This window comes from Macaca fascicularis, chromosome 7, assembly GCF_037993035.2.
Source record: "Macaca fascicularis isolate 582-1 chromosome 7, T2T-MFA8v1.1".
Classification (NCBI taxonomy): Eukaryota; Metazoa; Chordata; class Mammalia; order Primates; family Cercopithecidae; genus Macaca; species Macaca fascicularis.
This window is the reverse complement of record NC_088381.1, coordinates 164,319,429-164,331,700: the sequence shown is the minus strand read 5'-3', so window position 1 is coordinate 164,331,700 and position 12,272 is coordinate 164,319,429. Positions and strand designations below refer to the sequence as shown.

At 49.4% G+C, this 12,272-nt stretch overlaps 1 protein-coding gene across 2 annotated transcripts in view; it reads right to left on the bottom strand.

Annotated features, from left to right (window-relative positions):
- Positions 1 to 6,760: 6,760 nt before the first annotated feature.
- The window catches only part of BDKRB1 (bradykinin receptor B1), a 60,376-nt gene continuing 54,864 nt past the window's right edge, over positions 6,761 to 12,272 (bottom strand). For both annotated transcript variants that reach the window (XM_065549339.1, XM_015453260.3), the window contains one exon: positions 6,761 to 7,848. In XM_065549339.1, coding sequence (XP_065405411.1) covers positions 6,780 to 7,838 — 1,059 coding nt within the window. In that variant the 5' untranslated portion in view covers positions 7,839 to 7,848 and the 3' untranslated portion in view covers positions 6,761 to 6,779. The remainder of the gene's footprint in view (positions 7,849 to 12,272) is intronic.

The following is a 12,272-nucleotide window of genomic DNA, read 5'->3' as shown; positions in this document are numbered from 1 at the left end:
GGCAACAGTCACTCCTTGGGATTGGCATACATCTTCCAGCCCTTGATTTTGTTGACTGAGAACTTGGGTGAGGGAAAGGTTGCAGGTGGCCAACACCCTCATTGTCCTACTTAACTTTAAGATCCAGCTCAGAGAACCCCCTTTCCTTCTGGGACTCCTTGCAGCAGACTTCGTCACCTCATGATGAGACATCTAACACTGAGGAATGATCTCTTTTCTTTTCTGTCTCCCTTATATGTAGTGAGCTCCTCAAGGGTGAGTGTGCAGTAGATGCTTCCTGGATTCTTTTGCAGGCTTCTGCCAAGAGATCCTGCAGCTTTACTGGGCTCCTCCAGAGACCAGGAACCCACGTAATTGAAGGCCATCAGTTCTATCATGGGACAGCTCTGCCTGTCAAAGAGCCCTTCCTTAAATTAAGACAGAATGTGTTTTTCAGGAATTTTTTTCTCTTTGGTCCCTTTGGGGTAACACTAAGTGCATTTGTTCCTCTCTCTGCATAAGCTTATCTTCTGTGGTAAGCCCTCTGCCACCGTGTGTCTGGAGGGTGTGCTGTTGTGTCTTCTCACCAGTCTGATCCCTGTCTTTGGAATCAGCCAAGAACTGGACACAATACTCCAAATGGACCCTGTCCAGTGATAATTCATGGAATATCACCTCCCTCATTTTAGAGGCTATACTCATTTTAATGCAGCTGAGAGCTGGCAGCTATTTTGGCAGCTACAGTACACCAAGCCCCTTGTTGACTGAAGCCCTGAAATGTCTTGCTGTCATACTTGCTGGGTCCCAACTAATCCTTTCTGATAGTTTTCTGTCCCCTGAAGCTCCTGGAAAGTAGGCTTGGCTTCCTGTTTACTGCCTTAAACACAACCCCGGCCATAGGGAGTCTCTGCCACCATCAGGGCCACTCAAATGGGATCCCTGGCACTCAGGCCTCTTCTCTGACCTCAGCCTGAGACTGAGACCTATCACAGGGGCCCAGCAGGCATCCTGGGTCTGAACAGAGCCCTTCAGCGGGAGCCCTGCTTACTCGGTGACCTTGGACAAGTCTGCTTGTCTCTGGACCTTGGTTTCCTCATCTGTAAGGCAGAGTGGTATAACTTAATTACGCATTCTTTTTAAGGTTTTTAGTAGGTTTGCATACAGTGATAAGAAAGATGCCTTGTACTCATTCTTTTTTTTTTTTTTTTTTTTTTTTCTGAGACAGGATCTTACTTCGTTGCCCAGGTTGGAGTGCAATGGCACGATCATGGCTCACTGCAGCCTCGAACCCCAGGCTCAACTGATTCTCCTGCCAGTCTCCCGAGTAGCTGGGACTACAGGTGTGCAGCACCATGCCTGGCTAATTTTTGTATTTTTACTAGAGACAGGGTTTCACCGTGTTGCCCAGGCTGGTCTTGAACTCCTGGGCTCATGTGATCTGCCCGTCTCGGCCTCCCAAAGTGCTGGGATTATAGGCATGAGCCACTGTGCCCGGCCCCATTACTCTTTACTCAGTTTCTCCCAATGGTAACATCTTACACAAGGATGGTGCCATATCACAACCAGGAGAGTGACATGGACACCATTTTTGGGATTTTATTCAGACTGCTTTGACATGCATTCATTTCAGTCATAATTAAAGCCTCTTCTGCTCATAGGAGAAAACAGTTGTTGGTGTTTGCTGGGGTGGGCCCTGTCCTGATGTCTCATACACATCTTCGATCTTCCTCTTATCCTTTCTCGCCTTTCCTTCCCTTTCTTTGCTCATTACCTCTTTCCAAAAAGGGAGTAAGGCAGTCCTTTGGGTCACTTAATTTTCACAACAACACAGTGAGGCACTGCTCTCCTCATTCCCATTTGACAGATGGGATGCCGAGTTTCTGCGGTGGTGGAGCGAGGACTGGAACACTGGCCTGCGTGACTGAGCCCTGGGCCTCTTACCGGCTGCACTGTGCACTCAGTAGCCCCGCTGTGAGGCCCTTCTTTGGCAGGGGCCTGAGCTCAGGGGGTCCGGGAAGGCATGAGGGTACTGAGAGGGAATCAAGGGGGTCTGGAGAAAGGCGCTGGGCACAGGGAAAGAGAATGGCAGGAAGGAGCGGAAGGTGCACAGAGGCCAGAGCGGAGCTCAGCCGGAGCCAAGGGCTCGGATCAGCCCTGGTTGGATGCCCAGGCTCCTGGGAGTGTGGTGGGAGCAAGGGTGGGGAGGAACACTTCCCAGGGCTGCTTCCGACCTGCTCCTCGTCAAACTTGTGACTCATCTCCGGAGAACAAGAGCCTGCTTGTGGCCATTGCGACATCGGGGAGTTTCCCCAAGGCTGGGATTTGGAGGGCCTTAGCACCGCCCACTCCCCATGATGGATTATTGGAGGGCCTTAGCGCCGCCCACTCCCCATGATGGATTGGGGTGATGAAGGGGTAGGGTGGGGGCAGTTTTCTTACTTTCCCACTGTAGGGAGCAGTGAAGGCCACATATGGCATCTGATCATGCGGTTCTGGAGCCCAGGACAGACCCAAAGCTGGGAGCGGATTGGAGTGGAAGCTCCTCCGTCTCTCTACTTGGCCCTTCTCAGGGAGAGAGTGGAAGCCCACATGGGGGCCGGAGCTGGGGATGCTGGAAGACTATTTACTAATTCCTCCCTCCACCCCAGGTGTTAGCACGACAGGTATGGCCTGAGCCTGGCCCCATGTGGAACACGCCAGGCGAACCTGTCAACCAGATCCATGGGAACTCAGATATATTACCTTTTCCCACAGCATCGATCGTTTTAGTCAAGGCAGAAATTTCTCCCTCTGCAAATGAATAACTGGCCTTCACCACAGAAGGGCAACAGAATTCTACTGTATGAGTTTGCCAGTTTCTCTCCCGCTGTGGGGCCATTTGCTGGGCTTCCGTAAACGTTACTTATGTGCGTCTCATAAATCAGGTGTCTGACTTCTCAGAATGTGGCTGCAGTCTACCGTTGAATTAGATCCTGTGAGCAATGTCCGATTTCACTGGCCAGCACGTTCTTCTCGAGTGTGGGATTGGTTTTTGCAAGCCCTAGAAAGGATTTTGATAAGCCGCCAGCTTCAGGCAGGCTGAGAAACAAGAAAGGAGGGCATACATGGGTCAGTTCACTCAGAGTAGAAGAGGGATCAGGTATTATTTTCCCTTTCCCACTCTCTATTCCTGCCTGTTCCTGCCTATTTTTGCCACTTTGCCACAGAGCCTTTGCCCAATGAATTCCTGCCTGGGGGCTTGGAAATCACACTGGTGTTGGAGTCAGATGAGTTGGGCGAATCCAGCCTCTGCAGTCTGAGCAAGCCCTGCCTTCCTTAGCCTCCTCTTCCTCTCCTAGAAAGTGGACGTCCTGAAACAGACCTCACAAGGGAGTCAGGTGATTAAATGAGATGACTGAGCCTATTGCTGTGTGTGGCTGCTGTGAGTCCTACTGGGTGAACTTGGACAGGTCTTACTGCTCTGTTTCCTAGACTGCACAAGAAGAGCTGGTCCGGATCAGGGGTTGCAAACCCAACCTCCCATAGCTGCCATGTGTGTGAATCTGATGGGAGGGCGCCCTGTTCACGGGGCTTCTGCTACGCAGCACCAAAGAATTGGAGCTCTGGGGGGACCCCGGAAGGTCAACCCCAAGGAGCCCAGGGATGTTCCTCTCTTTTGTTCACTGCCATATTCTCAGTGTCCACAACAGTGTCTGACAAAGTAAATGCTTAATAAATATCCGCTGAATGAATGAAATTGAATCAGTGTTGCTGGATCTTCCAAACATTCAAGAGAAACTGGAAAGCTGGCTCCCTGTGGGGAGTTTCAGTCCCGGCAACCAACTCAAGAGCCTGGGGGCTTGGAGTTCTAAAAAATGCCATGTGGTCCAAATTAAACACATGTGCAGGCTGGATCGTGCCTGTTGGCTCAGCTCCAGGCCTTCTGACCACACTCTGCTCTCCGGAAGACCTGCAGGGGCTGGAGCGCAGGGCTATCGCTGATGAGGTCCCGGGGGCCCAGCCGCTGCCAGCCTCTCACACCCTGTCTCCAGGCTGCAAGAACATGGCATTCTTTCCATTCCTGGAACGAATGAGTCTTTGCTGCTGTTCTGTGAGGACCAGCCCTTCCCGTGCAGCTGTGGGGACTGCCATTCTCCCCATTCCCCCAAGTGTCTTGGAGTCCAGTCACTGCACCCTCTCCCCTACTCCATGGAAACTGACCTCGGAATGGCCTCTTGGCCCACGGACTCTCTCCTCCCCAGGGCCTGACAGTGTCCCACCTGCCTGCAGGGGCCCAGTGGAGGGCCCACCCACCACCTGACCTCCCCATTCGCTGACTATGTTGTCTCCAACCTCCTTCTTCTTCCCTCTACTTCAGCCACCTGCTGTCAGGGATATACTTGGTCCTTGTCATCTCCTGGGATGGCTCTGCCTCTGGAATGTTCTATTCAAACATTCCTGCTCTGTGGCTATGACTTCCTCTCTCTCTCTCTCTCTTTTAATGAGACAGGGTCTCCCTCTGTCAGCCAGGCTGGAATGCAGTGGCACAATCTTGGCTCACTGCATGTAACCTTGACCTCCTGGGCTCAGATGATCCTCTTGCCTCAGCCTCCCGAGTAGCTGGGACTACAGGTGCGCACTACCACGCTGGGATAATTTTTGTATTTTTTGTCGAGATGAGGTCTTGCTATGTTGCCCAGGCTGGTCTCGAACTCCTGGGCTCAAGTCATCCACCTGTCTCAGCCTCCCAAAGTGCTGGGATTATATATTGCACCCTTTGTGGAAATCAGGCTCACGACTGACTCCCTTCACAGTGTACAGAAGATCATGCCCAGCCCTTCTTCTCCTTCTTGCTCTGTCACCCAGGTTGTCTCATTACACCCGTCCTTTAACACACTGATCTCACTTCACTTCTTTCTCTCCCTGTGCTTGTTTCTTCCTTCTCCATTATTCCCCAGAGTCTGACCAGGATCCCCAACTCCCATGACGTATGGCCGTCTGTCTGGCTAAACCCTCCTCCAGAGCAATCCTTTCCTGGGTCTGTCGAGCATTGAGAGTAAATTCACACAACACAGCCATGCTTTCCAGCTTCAAGGGGGCCCTCAAAGCCCCCTGGAGCCCACCATGCTTCCTGGGTGAACTGTCTTTGCCAGCTGACCATTGTGGACCCAGCCTGTCCATTCTCCTCCAGCCCCAATTCCCTCCGTGACCCACCTCGTCCTCTGCCGTCCTTCAACCTCTCCCTCCTAACCTGTAACCCCACCTGCCTCTGGGCCTACTTTGTTCCTTCGGTCTGGAACACTCCTTTCCTCCATTTTGCTTGGTCAGCTTCTCATTTTTTGGGATTCAGTTTATGTGTCTCTTCTTCCAGGAACCCCTCTATAACGATCCCTCCCAGCCACCCAGACTGGAGCCCTGCTCTGGTTCTCACGGCACCCCTCACCCTGATGAAGGCGGGCACCCTGCTCTATGACAATCTCTTAATTATTGTCCCGGTTGCTGTGAGTCCCTGGAGGGTAGAGACACTGTTAGGTCACCTTTGGGTCTCTCATAGCAAGACCTGCACCAATGCCTTACACATTCAACAAGAGCATGCGCAAGCATTCTTTTGTGAGCAGCTCCCCCTTTCCCGCCTCCGCCAGCCCTTCCTCCCTGTCTCCACGTATCCAGGTTGCACCCTTTGTGGAAACCAGGCTCACGGCTGACTCCCTTCACAGCGTCTTCTCTGCTAACCTGAGAGGGAACCCATCCCCTTTCTCTCTGAAGGAGAAAGATGCTGGATCCGTGGTGTGCTCATGCAATTTCTCATTTCATTTTTTATATGATAATATGTAGATGTATGTAAATTCCTTGGAGATAGAACTTCTAGCTGTACCATCCCTGTATTCCTGGCAGTTAGCCTAGAAAGCTTTGAAAAGACAAATGGAAGTGTAATAAGAGAGGCCATTACCCAATACTTGTTATTTGTTTCCTGCTGCTGCTATGACAAATTACCAGAAACTTGGTAGCTTAAAACACAAATGGGACCCGGCGCAGTGGCCACGCCTATAATCCTAGCATTTTGGGAGACCAAAGTGGAGGATCACTTGAGCCCTTGGATTTGAGACCAGCCTGGACAACTCAGGAAGACCCCATCTCTACAAAAAATAGAAAAGTTAGCCAGGCATGGTGGTGCACACCTGTAGTCTCAGCTACAGGAGGCTGAGGTAGGAGGATCCCCTGAGTCTGGGAAATTGAGGCTGCAGTGAGCCGTGATTGTGCCAGTGCACTCCAGTCTGGGCGACAGAGCGAGACCCTATCTCAAAAAAGCAAAGCAAAGCAAAACAAAACAAAACAACAAAACACAAATGTATTCTCTAACAGTTCTGGAGGCCCGAAATCCTCAATCTGTTTCCCTGGGCTGAAGACAGGGAGTTGGCAGGACCCATTCCTTCTGGAGGCTCCTGGGGGAAGCCATTTCCTTGCCCTTTACAGCCTCTCGAGAGTGCCTGCAATCCTTGGCTCACAGTGGCTGCCCTGAATTCCTATGGCCTCTGCTTCCACAGTCACATCTCCCGACTCTGAGCCTCCTGTCTCCCTCTTATAAGGACCCTTGTGATTCTATAGGGCCCACCTGGATAATTCAGGATCATATCCCCATCTCAAGACCCTTAATTTGGTAACAGCTGTAAAGTCCCCTTTATCACATAAAGTAACATTCATAAAGTCCAGGGATTAAGTACCCCCCAACCGATGGGAGTGATTATTTAGCCTATCACAATAGCATTTATTATGTCACAAAGAATTGATAAGAAAGTCAGGCTTCTTGGTTCAATGCTGTTTTAATTCCGCCAGAAAAGTTGGAAGATTTCTTTCCTGTGGGATGAAGATATTGGAGCAAGACTTTTAGGGGTGCATTGTTTATAAAGTTCCCAGACCTTGGTCCTGAAGAGCCGGCCCGCAAAGACATAAATGACTGGATTCAGGGAGCTGTTGGTGAAGGCCAAGAAGTTGGCCAGTTGCAGGCCCAGGTCAATGAAGTCCTCCCAAAAGCAGCCTCGGACTGCTTGCACCTGGAATAAGAATTCCAGGAAGGCAAAGAAGTGGTAAGGGGCCCAGCAGACCAGGAAGACCACCACGAGCGTGAGGATCAGCGCTGTGGTCTTGCTATCCTTGCTGCCCCCGCACCTTGTCCTGCTGACCTCCTCCCGCCCTCGCAGGGAGGCCAAGATGTGGTAGTTGAAGAAGATGATCGCAGCCAGTGGTAGGAGGAAAGCCAGAATATTTAACTCCACAATCCTCGCAAAGTGCCAGGCCTCATGCGGGAGGAGCAGGATGCAGGCGGTGATGTTCAGATCTGGGACGGCTTGGATGGATCGCAGCAGGAATGTGGGGATGCTCAAGAGGCCCCCCACAACCCAGATGAGCACGCAGGTGACCCGGGCCTGCCTCCGCCGCTGCCGCCTCCGGCTGGCCATAGGGTGCACCAGCACGCAGTAGCGGTCCTGGCTGATGGCCACCACCAGGAAGATGCTGATGAACAAATTAGCCTTGATGATGCCGTTGATGACACGGCAGAGGAGGGCTCCGAAAGGCCAGTTAAACTGGTTCCAAATGTTCTCTGCCCAGAAAGGCAAACCCAAGACAAACACCAGATCAGAGGCCGCCAGGTTGGCCAGGTAGATTTCTGCCACGTTCAGTCGCCGCCTGGGCAGGAGGAAGACCAACAGGACGAAAAGGTTCCCTAGGAGGCCGAAGGAACAGATGGAGATGATAAATGTCGGCAGCACTCTGTGCAGCAGGTCCCAGGCTTCTGGAGCATTGTCACAGGCTGTAGCATTTTGAGGGAACAGCTGGCTCTGGTTGGAGGACTGGAGCTCTAGAGGGGGCCAGGATGCCATGCACAGTGACCTGAAATGAACAGCAGGTAGAATAAAACAGGAAGTGGCAGACTACAGCCTATGAGCCAAACCAGCCTGTCACCTGTTTTTGGACAATAAAGTTTTATTGGCACAGAACCACACCCATTCATGGACACATTATCTACGGCTGCGTTCATGCTACAAGGGTGAGTCAAGTGCTTGTAACGGAGACTGTCTGGCTTGCAAAGCTGAAGATATTTACCATCTGTTCCTGCAGAGAAAAAGTTTGCTGACCTCTGGTTTAAGGGATGGTGCCTGAGTCCAAATCCTGGTACAATCACTCAGTGTGAGCTACTTAGACCCATGGACTTTCACTTTCCTTTTTAAATATTGGAAAGAATCGTGTCTCTCTTGTGGGATCATGGGAGGGCTGTTGTTAGGATCTACAGGGTGCTTAGCTCTGTACCTGGCATAGAGGAAAGACTTTGGAAGGTAGTCATTAGTCTTAGTAACAAGTGTACCATTATTATTATTATTACTATTAGGGTTTTAACGGCATTTAATGAGCAGCTACTTCACACCAGCCCCTTGCCAGGCACTGGAGATATGCAGGACAGAGTAGCCCCAGCCTCATGGGGCTGCAGACATGGAGGCAGAGGTCATGGCTTGAAACAGAACTGAGGGAAGCCCGGAAACAGCAAAGGAAGCTGACCTGTTGTGGCTGGGACCAGTGTGGTGGAAGGGATGGGGGCAGTGCTAGGAGGTTCCTCTTATGGGCCTGAAAAACATGAGTGCTGGCCGGGTGTGGTGACTCACACCTGTAATCTCAGTACTTTGGGAGGCCAAGGCAGGTGGATCAGATGAACCCAAGAGTTCAAGGCCAGCCTGGGCAACATGGTGAAATCCTGTCTTTACAAAAAAATACAAAAATTAGCTGGGCATGGTGGTGCACACCTGTGGTCCCAGCAACTCAAGAGGCTGAGGTGGGAAGATCGTTTGAGCTTGGAAGGTCGAGGCTGCAGCGAGCCATGATTGTGTCACCACACTTTAGCCTGGGCCGACAGACTGAGACCCTGTCTCAACAACAACAACCACAACAACAACAACAACAAAAACAGAGAGAGAGAAAAAAAGATAAAAGAAAAAGGAAAGCATGAGTAATAAATAAGGATAACAACTACATTTGTTAGATGGTATTAATGGTCTCTGTGTTCCAGGTGCCATTCTAAGTGTTTCACATTTAAGTATTTTCTCATTTAATATTCCTAGCAGTCATTCAAGGTGGGGGCCATTGTCATCTCCACTTGGCCAATGAGAAAATTGAGTGCTGAGACCCGGAGTCACCTGTCTGAGGTCACACAGCTGGTCAGTAGAGCCTGGATTCAAACCCAGGCAGTCTGATTTGAGAGCCTGATTGACAGCCTGTGCTTCTTTCTGCTCTCTTCTGCTGCACCTGTCCCTGCTCGGTGAAGGACAAAGCCAGGCTGAGAGAAGTTAACCAGCTTGTCGGAGAAGACCTAGGTGGTGTTTACAGTGCTACGCTAGGAACCTTGGTCTGCATGGGCCCCAGAGGCCGTGCTCACAGCCATGCAGCTGACTGGCCTCCTACGCTTGCTGGAGGAGCTAGAGCTGGTGGGCACAGAGTACACTATGAACTTTGGTCTGCATGCCCCCCGTAGCTCACGTTCACAGCCACGCAGCAGACCTGCCTCCCATGGTCCCATGCTGAGTTTCACCGGGAGAGGGATAGAAAGCTCTGTCTCTTTCCATAGGGAAGACTGTGTCTCCCAGCCCTCTGTGGTCCCACAAGGGGTAGATCCCATCCTGTGCTCATGGCTTTGTGGCCTCCTGCCCGCAAAACCGGCCACAGCCAACTCGGGGACCCACAGAACACTATCCGCAGAGTGAGCAGCTGCCTACACTGTGGGATTTATGGGGCTCCAGATGATCTTCAGAGTCTAAACATTCTTCCACAACTTGGATAGGTTAATATACACCCAGTGCTTAGCAGGGTTCCTGACTTATCGTAAGCACGTGGCAAATGTTAGCTGTCACCATCATGATTGTTATTACTGGGTGACACCTGAGATTGCTTCAACTGCGCAAAGCCTCACAGATACCAACAAAAGCTATCGTGTAGCAGAGAATTAGTCCTGGAAGAGCATATTTGGCTGTGTAACCTCGGGAGAGTCAGTTCATGTCTCTGAGCCTGACTTTCCTCACCGAAGGAAGACACGATGTCCTCAAGAGGCTCTTCTAGCTGTGATAGTCTGTCATGTCACTCACATGGAGTTATTCACACTGGGGTATAATTCACTGGTTCCTCCAGTCATTTTTTTTGCTGAACAAGTATTTACTGAGAATGTACTATGTGCCAGGTACTGTTCTAGGTATTTAGGACAAAGCAGTGAATACAGCAGGCAAAAACCCCTGCTCTCAGTGTGCGTATAAGCCTAGCGGGAGGAAGGAGTTGATAAACAACACACACACTAAATAAACATGCTGGCGAGTGACAGCTGGGGAGAGTAGCAGTGCAGGTGGTGAGAAGTGATCAAATCCTAGAGGTGTTTTGAAGGTAGTAACACCATGATTTTCAGTTGGATCTGGGTAGGAGAAAGGAGAAATTGGACAATGCCAAGGTTTTTGCACTGAACACCTGGAAGTATGAAGTTGTCATCAGCTGAAATGAAGGTGACAGAATGAAGATGAAGCAGTTTTTTTGTGGGGGGTGGGGAAGATCAGGAGTTCAACTTTGGAATTGTTAAGGTTGAGATGTAAATTGGACATCACATGGGGACATCCGGTAGGCAATTAGATAGACAAGTGTGGTATTCAGGGACAAGATCTGGGATGATGAGACATAACTGGGAGTTGTAACCACAGGAACGGCATTTAAAGTCACACAGCTGGATGAAATCACCGAGAGAGAGTAGATAAAAGAGCAGAAGCTGCAGAGCTGCCAGTTGACAGATCAACAGGAGACACGGGAAATTATGATTTGGTGGTTGTGAAATATCCATGGCACATGGAAGCCGAGCAGTCCCCACCCAGAGCATAATATGGAGGAGGCTGGAGGCTCTTGTTACAATAGTTTGGTCATTTTTTGCAGGGCATAAATCCAAAACTATGTTTATTTTATCATTTGGCAATACTTAAAGAATTTGCAATAAACTCTTTTGGAGTGATGAGCTAAAAAACAAATGTTTAATGGAAATTTAAGTACTGCACTTCTGTTGCTCAAGGAAGTTGCTGATGAGCAGATAGCTTGCATAGAATATTTGTTGACATTTGCATCACTATGGGGTCTGTAGCAATTTCACTGATTGCAAGAAAACCTGACACAGAGCTGCTACTTTAGAAATTAGTAATTTTAAGAACATTGCACCAGGCCAGGCACGGCAGCTCATGCCTGTAATCCCGGCACTTTGGGAGGCCAAGGCAGGTGGGTCAAGAGGTCAGGAGTTCAAGACCAGCCTGGCCAAGATGGTGAAACCCTGTCTCTACTAAAAATATAAAAATTAGCTGGGTATGGTGGCAGGTGCCTGTAATCCCAGCTACTTGGGAGGCTGAGGCAGAGAATTGCTTCAACGTAGGAGGCAGAGGTTGCAGTGAGCTGAGATCGTGCCAGTGCGCTCTAGCCTGGGTGACAGAGTGAGACTCTGTCTCAGAAAAACACAAAAAACCAAAAGAACATTGCGCCCTAAGACACGGTTCTCATCCATGTAGTTGCAAAAGATGCTGATATAAGATCATTCTGAGGGGCATGACTTTTCCCTTAGATCAAATGACTGTTTTTTAAGTTAACTCAGCTCACATTTAATTCCAGCTTTTCTTGTGCACGTGCAACAGTGGAAGTGATGGCTGACTGTGCGTTGGCTCCATAAGAAGAATGTCATAGAAAGCAAAATGGTGCCCGCTCCACACCAGTATCCTCAGACTCTTCAGACAGAAAAGCCTGTCAATTCCAATCACAATTCATTCTTTCATTCAGCTCATGGAAGCAAAGCAGGGCTTTGCAACATTCATTCTGGCAAAGTGAAACAACTGACTTTTTGTGAATGCTATTTTAAGTTGTTTAAATTTTCCATATTGGAAATAAAGTCATTGCATTTTTGTGAGGATAAAACACAAATTTTGGTGGAGTCCAGTGTCATGGTAACAACAATATTCCTACTAAATTAAGACACTAATGAAACAGAAATGTGATTGGAACAGGTCATGGTGCATACACAATTTGTTACTGCATGTAAATAAATGTCAATATTCTATAAATAGAAATAGATGTACGTGACAAGATTTATAAAATGTTAAAACATATGCACAGATTTACTGAACTACAAACTTGATGTGATAAAGTTGTTCATGAATTTTTTTAAAAATTTGACTTTCACGTGTGTTTTCTTTTTTATTTTCCCATTATCAACCAATTTTGGAGGACACTGAGTCTCAGTGCCATAAAACGTTATTAAATAG